At 42.4% G+C, this 8,322-nt stretch overlaps 1 protein-coding gene across 3 annotated transcripts; it reads right to left on the bottom strand.

Moving 5' to 3' along the window:
- Positions 1-1,648: 1,648 nt before the first annotated feature.
- On the bottom strand, positions 1,649-7,861 carry gata6 (GATA binding protein 6). 3 transcript variants are annotated; one of them, XM_068738017.1, is made up of 7 exons: positions 7,758-7,861; positions 6,176-7,083; positions 5,500-5,672; positions 4,592-4,717; positions 4,410-4,497; positions 4,207-4,304; positions 1,649-3,806 (listed from the first exon to the last, which is right to left on the bottom strand). In XM_068738017.1, exons 2-7 carry the CDS (start codon positions 7,023-7,025, stop codon positions 3,651-3,653), a joined length of 1,491 nt encoding a protein of 496 aa, XP_068594118.1. In that variant the 5' UTR covers positions 7,026-7,083; positions 7,758-7,861; the 3' UTR covers positions 1,649-3,650. The 3 variants fall into 3 exon arrangements, with proteins under 3 accessions (XP_068594118.1, XP_068594120.1, XP_068594119.1); XM_068738019.1 differs by having other exon boundaries at positions 4,207-4,247; XM_068738018.1 differs by lacking the exon at positions 7,758-7,861 and adding an exon at positions 7,244-7,509.
- Positions 7,862-8,322: the final 461 nt, after the last annotated feature.

Raw genomic sequence — 8,322 nt, 5'->3', positions numbered from 1 at the left:
ATACATAGTGACGTAATATCCACACTGTGAGGAACCAAGCTTCTAACTGCTGTTTTGTTATTTTGAGTTGAGTTTCTCATCATTGCTTCGCACTGAACCTCCCTTTTGTGCAACAAACTTCCTGTGAGTAAGGCTATGTGAGATATATTTACGACAGGGTTGGAGAAGGGGCGTTTATTCTTTCAGTCGTGGATATGTTTGCTAACTAAGAAGGCAAAATGCTGTGTGCACAAAGCTTTGGAAGCACAGTTTGGCTTTCTATGACTCTGACAAGGCAAATAAATCACAGAATAATAATCCAGAACAATAAATGATACACTAACTCACTTTCCATTTGAGATCTTTTGATGGCACTCCAAATCTGAAAAGACTCCATTAGCAGCACGGCTATCGTGTTGTTTAAGTGTTGTTTCTCCCAGAATGTGCCCCCGTGTCTGTCGAGGAAACCCAAAAGGGCTGAGTCAGAGATCCCATCTCTTCCGGAGGCAGGGCCAGCAGTGCTCTCCTTTGAAAGGCAACATGGAAAGATCAGCGGGCATCTCCTGAGGGAGCCACTGTGCCATACTGTGCTGCTGCCCCGTGGCCAAACAGCCCTGGGGCCTGCAGTCTGCTGTTGCTGCTGCTGCTGGATTAGCTTGTTCTGTTTACTTTGGGAGGACTTTCAACCCTGTGCAGCCATCAAGATCTCTGCATTTTCCCTCTTTGTCTGTCGACCTCTATTCTCCCCTTTTTCCAGCTTTTGATCACGTATCACTCCCGCTCTGTCCCAAAGCTGCAACTCATGTGACAAACATCACTTTACAGATGATAACTGCAAGCTTGCCGTTTGCATCACTCTGTGTGAACGTGGTGGTTGATGTGACCCTCAGCTCATGCGAACATCCATCCACATGAGAATGCAGGGAGTATTTCTGCATGTTGTGTTTATATTTCCTCCCTCCCAGCACCATGGATACTAGTCAGACAGTGCCAAGGTAGGGCCACCTCGTAAATTCAGAAACCTATAAATATTTGCTCGTATTCTGAGTTCAACACTAGTTTTCATTTACATATCTGAAGGTGGTTTTGTAATTTATCTGCGTGGCGCCTCAAGGACTTAATGCCTGGTGGTCTCGGTGCACAAATTGTTTTTCATGTAACACCCAGCAGCCAGAGAACACACGGCAAACGTTTCCATTTGCCGTTTACAGCCAAACTTGACACTATTAACACTAGCATTGAAAAAAAAAAAATGGATGATGGATGATCTTTGTCTTAAACAAATGGCAGTGGCTGTATGATTCCAATAAATTGTCAAAAAAGTTTGATCTTTTGCAAAAACAAAATAAAAAATAGGTGCAATTACAATGTTCATCTTTAAACTGTGGATGTGGCTGTTGTTGCTGTGTAGCACATTCCTCCACACTCAATAAACTCAGCTAAATCAATATGTCAAAGAGCAGACAGATAACGTTAAGCCCAGACATAAATCCTAACCATCTCTAAAATCTTTTCATGTGGTATTACTCACAGGCCATATTCGCTTAAGTACAGTAAACATTGTGACAGGTACTTTGAGCTGCTGGTTCAAGAGGACACAGGAAAGTGGATTGTGCTTTGAGCCTTCGGGGGCCGGTAGAAAAGAAAAAACTCTTAAGTAAAAAAGCTGTCAGGAAGAATAAAGGCTTGCTTTAATGAAACATGAGCAGAATGTGGAAGCAAACCACCCAGAAAAAGCTGGAAATCAAAATTTGCAAGAATCATTTTTGGTTTGAGATGCAATTTTTAAAAAACATTTCTTTCCCCATATATAGCCACAGATATCCTTGCCTTGCATGAGCCAGTCTTGATTTCCCTTCCCAATGATGGAAACATCAGAGAATGTAAAGCCAGTTTGTGTTCCGCCAGGGAGAAATGGGGAGTTAGAACATGGCTATGACTGCCTCTCACAAAAGTAATATTAATATTATGCAAGAACGGGGTTCTTTCCATAGCTTTAATACTGATTATTTTTTTGTAAAACACAGGGTAACCGTAAAGTCATTTGCATTACCAGAACAATTTATTGGACTGAAATTTAAATAAAATAATTTCTTGTAAAAATAGAAAATAAAACAACAGCAAAAAAAGGAAGCAAAAATAAACATATTTCAAAAAAATAAATAAATCCAGAAAAATGAAATGCATGCCCTTTTTGGATGAAGCAAGTTGTGAAAGAAAAAAGATAAGAAATAACCCTCTTTATGCCAAGTTTCACATGGAACTGATCAACCTGCCTTCAGGTTTAAATGGCCCAATGATTGTGTTTTGGCATGAAATGGCTTTTTGAGTCTCCGCCCACACCACTGATGGAGGACATGGAGACAAACATAACCACTTGAATTTTCATTTTGCATTCCATCCGTGCGGCTGTGAATTAAAAATCTGTACCACAGAATCAAATGTGCATTCTGATAAAAACATCACATTGTTATATAACTTGCTTGATTCTATTATTCCCTTTTTCAATTAACACCTCATTATGTTAAGCTACTTGGCCATTACACTCCCTTTAATCCTCACAGGGATTAGTCAAAGTCATCAATATAACATGCGTTTTTACAGAGGTGACCTCACTTTCTGCTTTCTGTCTAATTTTGGTGTAAAATGACGCATTTGTACATGCTTGCATTGTGAAAAGTACACATTTTACGGTGAGTCAGGTAGTGCAGTCAACAGTCTTCTTCTGCAGTTTATGTCTTGTAACATAAAGGTCAGTAGGCCTAAAGCTATTCTGGGTGTGCTTTGTTCAAACAAGGCACCCAAAGAGTTTTTGCAGTACCTTAATGCTACCCAACAGCTGACATTTCAGAATTTAAAAAAATTGTCTGAAAGAGTTGATTATTTGCATTATTTCAGTAAATAATTAAACAAAACCATTATGACATAGTCATTTATACCCTGTTTAAACCAAACTAGTTTCAGTCAAATACAGTAAGAGCTTTCAGTGGAAAACGTGCAGATTCAACACTACTGTACTAAAAACAACCCGAAAAAAAAACTAGAAAAGAAGACATCAGAATGGTTTAACTTCTACTCTATATTGATATCTTTATTAACAATCATAGCCATGTTTTCAACAATGGAAGATTTATAAATACGTTTCTCTTTTGATTCATAAAAGTTGTCTTGGCACTTGTGGCATGATTCCAGTTGTGGAAAGAAAACAAAAAGAAAAATCTAAATGTCCTTACAGAATATAGAGCTTTATGAAGCAGTGGTATCCAATCAACAGCTTTTTCTTCGGAGAGGAAATCCATTATGTACATGATGGCTTTATTTTAAGAAAGGAGATCTGGTTCTGTGCCATGGTGGATGGGATGAGATATCGAGTGCATGGCGGGTCCAGACACCATCCAAAGCCGGCCACCTGGTTGATCATCTGGCCTGGGGATCCCCTTTGTTTTTTTTAAGGCAACAAGATCCCCCACACCAATCTGGAAACCAATCCCAGCTATTCCACGCTCGGTTCAAGCTTGCAGTGTGACTGAAGGTCTCCTCACCCTTCTTTCCACCCTGTCCGACTCTTCTCGCATCAGCTGCGAGGAAGGAAACAAACATTGCCCACTGAATACTTCCACACATCCAGACAGAGGGGCCACGGATTGCCGTCCTTCCAAAGATTTAGATGTTCAAGCTAAGGCCATGGGGCACCAGGGTTCAACCCTCACTGAAGCTACATCTGATGGCTGGGACAGACCCACGCTGGTGTACAGGCCGTCCTGTCCCGGGTACTTCACCGCTGAGCCGGTTCCCTCCCCTGAGCTGGACAGCACAGACGAACTGACCTGCAACACCAAAACACAATGTTGCATTATTAGCCTAATTATATTGTCAAAGCAGACATTTATTGAATAGAAAAAGCAGTTGTCTCTATGTGGAATGTGCTTGGTGTTTGGCTTTTGGACTGAGATGCCAAAAAAGCACCAGCTCTTGAGCAACATGAATGCTCCAAAACTTTCAGTTTGTGCACTACAAAATATTCAACTCTGGGGATCCATCAAGGAAAAAGTTTGAAATAAAAAAGAACGGTATATAAGAATGGTATGTTCAAATGATTTATTTCAGGTTTAATTCAAAACAAACTCCACATAATATATTTCATTATTTTAATTCAAATTTGGCAAGAAGACATTTTAATCTAAAAATAAATAAAATAATATTAATAATAATAATAGAAAGTCTTACCCCTGACACCTGTCCCGTGGGAGAGCTGGTTTTCGAGCAATCTTCAGAATTAGAAGAAGATGTGGATGTGGGAGTCATAGAGACAGAGTTGTTATTTCCTAAAAAATATATATATAAAATATATTGTTGAGATCATATTATAAAAACAACTTTTTGATGATAATTATCCACAAGAGTATGATTAATAATTATCAGTGACTCACCAGAGGATCCCTTCGTCTTATTCAAGGTCTTCGGTTTTCTTTTTCTTGTCTGGATTCCTTCTTTCTTCATGGCGAGCGGCCGAGGCACCTGTAGATTTGATAATTTATAGAGACCAATTATAATTTTGATGTGTGATGTGGGTATACGCTTTAAAGAAATGTGACATCACATTTTGACTCACCCCGTGCAGTTTTGTGTAGAGCCCACATGCGTTACACACGGGCTCTCCCTCCGCGTTTCTGCGCCACAAAGTGGTCGTGCTGGTTTGACAATTAGCGCAGGACAGGCCGATTCTTCTGGAGGTCGACTGGTGAGAAAAACGTAACATTGAATTAATGATTATAATCAATACATAACTGTAACAGAGATAATGGTGGAGTATTTGTCTGTCACAGTTAAAGAAAATGTATTTAAAGTGAAAGCCACCCTCCACTAATTTAATTACACTTCGACCATGCACGCCCTATTTCCTTACAATAATACGCGTCCTATTATGATCTCCATTCAACTGCCATTCACGGCTTTTGACAGGATGTTTATTTTCAAGGAGTCTATATGTGACTTCAGATTCCATGTAAAAACTGTGCGTAATGCGCGTAATGGCACCAGGAACAGATCTGCCCTGATTGTCACCCATTAAGATGTGATTACTCAAACACAAGCACTGAATAGGATGACGGATTAAATAGATGATTAATTATGTTAAAACATATCCCCATGTAAATGTGGTTTTAATCTAATTAAATCAGTGCCTTCAGTTAAACTAAATTATGGGACATTCACTAATAGACCTCTTCAAGAGCAACTCTTCCAAACTCGCATCAACTTAATTTATATAATTGCTGGCTGATACATTTATATTTAGGTAATGTGTTAATACATTTGCACAAAATCATTTATTTGACATTATCCGTCACAGATACAATGATACCAAAATGATTAAGTGAAATCCCCTGACCTATAGCTTGATACATCACAAAAAGGTTTCTTTTCTAATTCAGACACTATGGATATCATCGGCGATAACCTCCTGTCGTTGTTTGAAACGATTAGGGAGGAAGTTGAGCGGTGAAGTGTCCCCCTGCTTACCGTCCGTTTCTGTGGTTTAATTAATGGCCGGCTCAGCCCATTCATTTTGCTGTAGAGGCCGCAGGCGTTGCAGAGAAAGTGGCCCGTGCCGTCGCGCCTCCAGAGAGGCGTGGAGATGGAGCCGCAATTCACGCACTCTCTGCTCTCCCCCATGTCGTCGAGAATATCTGAAACTACAAAGAAATACTTTAGTCAGTAAAGCAAAACTTTAATAACATGCCAACAGGTTGCACTTTTCACGAGGAACTTTGTTATCTTGGAGTTCGCTATGAAGGGTGAAACTAATTAAATCTGATCTGATCCATCCCTTTTCATATATTTAAACTTTTTAAAACGTTTAGAATATTCCATGGTTACACATATTTTGACCTACTTTTGTTCTTAATTGCAGGACTCACACACGTGCGCACTTTCAGACTAAATGAGGCCCAATTTTAAACATTGTGGTACTTTATCAACTATAGTTTGGGTGGGTTAATTCCTTTTGATCGTTTTAAGTTCTGGCCTCCGCAGAGATCAGGTTCAGTGTGAACTGTAATTTCAATGCCCTGCTTAAAGACGCATCAGCATTTGCATACCTGATTAAAGGAATTTACTCATTATCGTTAACCCAAACTGTGATAATGACAAGTATTCCATCATGTCCTTTTCTACTTTGCATTCTTTTTTTTCTTACCTCCGTTTGGTCCTCGAATCAAGGGTGCACCTCTGCTCTGCAAGGTGTGCAGCATCGTGTTATCAAAAGGTCCCCCGGTCCAAGGCGAGGGCAGCTGGGACAGCTGCGGTGCAACGTATGGAGAGTATGGACTCGCGTAGGTCCCACTGAGGGGCCGAGACAGGCCGTACTGGTCTCTGCTGCTCACGTTCAGCGTGTTGCTGTAGCCGGTGTCCCTGGGCGTCCCGTTATTCATGGGCGGGCTTGGAGGGTAGTGGAACCGACTAGAGGTGTGCGGGCTCCCGGTGCTGTATGATGGGCTCTCCGGGGCGGACTGCGACCAGACCGAGTGGCTGGAGACGGCGTGGCTGGGTTGCACAGAGCCGCTGGCCTGCAGATACGAGAGGCTGGGTATCATGGGGCCCACCCGCGAGCTGGGGACATACACGGGGGAGTTGGGGTTGGAGTGCATATAACCACCAGAGGAGGAATCATATCCAGTCTGGCTCTGGGCTGCGGCGATGGCCAGTGTTTGGTACATGTCGGTCGGGTCCACCAGCAAGCTCGCCTTGTGCGCTCCGCTCGTGAGGACGAGTTTGCCGCCCTGGTCTAAATCCGTAAACAGCGGGATGTCCTCGGCATGGGCCAGGGTGTTGCTATGGTGTCCGAAGTGAACGTAGGAGTGTAGTGACCTGCCGTCGGAGCGGCGGTGCCCCAGTGCGTCAAGGTCGATCGGAGGTGTCCTCAGCTCATCCGAGGTGGGACCGTCCCTCCTGCTGTCACCGGACAGGTAGGTATGCTCAGCCGGCGAGCCTGGGCTGCTGGATACTTCTCGCTTGACCATGGACCAGCTGTTTTCGCCCAGGTCCATCCAGGAGCCCTTTCCATACACCGTAGGGTTAATAAAAATCGTGAGGGAGTAGTCTACCCTGTAACAAACAATACAAAAGAAAAGTTGGAACCGTTAGGATTGTAGAAAATCAGGAGAAAATAAGCTTTACTCGTAATGCACAACTGAATTTTAAATGTGTCCCCAAAACATCTGGATAAAAACTCGCCATGAGTTTCAAGAGAAACGTAAAAATCTACCTCTGTTGCACAACTCGCTTTCATCTTTTGAAGAGCAGCCTACATTCTGTCAGTTATAAAAAAAACAACTAACTATGGATCTGACTATTCATTCTACGGCATGTCCACTGCGGCTCCGTAGCATAACTCCAATAAAACACATCCAATGCGCGCAGTGACGTCCATACTCCCATCAAGCGCTCTTAAGAGGCACTGCTGGATCCGTCCATGTCAAATCTCTGTCCTCCCACACACACAAACACACACACGTAACGCAAGTACACACACACATACACATAACAGATAGGAAACAAAACGCAATATGTCTTCACAGCAAAAGAGATAACCGTTTGATAAGACCCGAAACAGATAAGAGGCCGAGAGGCAGGCTGGAGCGATAAAACAATACCCCGAAATGATGGTTGAGGTCCTGCGGCGCTCACCGCCAGATGTTTAGTTTGGCATGACGGAGAAAACACGGTGAGAGAGAGAAAAGAAGAAGGAGAGGAGACATAAGTCGCTTTCCACCACATACCTGCTAGTTATGTGCCATAGGTCGCACGCAAAGTTCCTAATAGCGAGCCGCTGCTTCTCCTGGAAGTAATGGGAAACGTTCGTGCGGTCTGACGAGGTTTATGAGAGGAGGCGCTTCTGGTGGCTGCGGCTGCAGGAGGCGGACCAATCATGAGGAGTGTGAGCGGCTGGAAACACGATGGGGGTGCCAGCCTTTAAACTCCACCAATCAATCACACGGAGAAACAGAGGGAGAGAGAGAGAGAGAGACAGAGAGAGAGAGAGAGAGAGAGAGAGAGAGAGAGAGAGAGAGAGAGAGAGAGAGAGAGGGAAGCGACTTGATTGTGACTGAAATATAATAATTTGCATTCACGAGTTTCCAACAACTATGTTTTGGACAGAGATGGAGTGTCTTATTTGTTTTGCTTCTTAATGTAATGAAATGTATTTAATCAACACCGGTCTAAAGTCTATAACCTTATATATGATTTATTTCATTTTCCAGTATATCGTTATGCTGCTTCTTTTTTTTAAAGCGTTGGTTTAAATCAGTTCCTGAAATTTATTCAAAACTTTCCGCCGATTAA

The sequence above is a fragment of the Cebidichthys violaceus genome, unplaced genomic scaffold, assembly GCF_023349555.1.
Source record: "Cebidichthys violaceus isolate CVI_PGR_0920_01 unplaced genomic scaffold, fCebVio1.0.p SCAF_8, whole genome shotgun sequence".
NCBI classification, from domain to species: domain Eukaryota; kingdom Metazoa; phylum Chordata; class Actinopteri; order Perciformes; family Stichaeidae; genus Cebidichthys; species Cebidichthys violaceus.
Note: the sequence above shows the minus strand (reverse complement) of the source record. Positions and strands in the feature narration are given on the sequence as shown.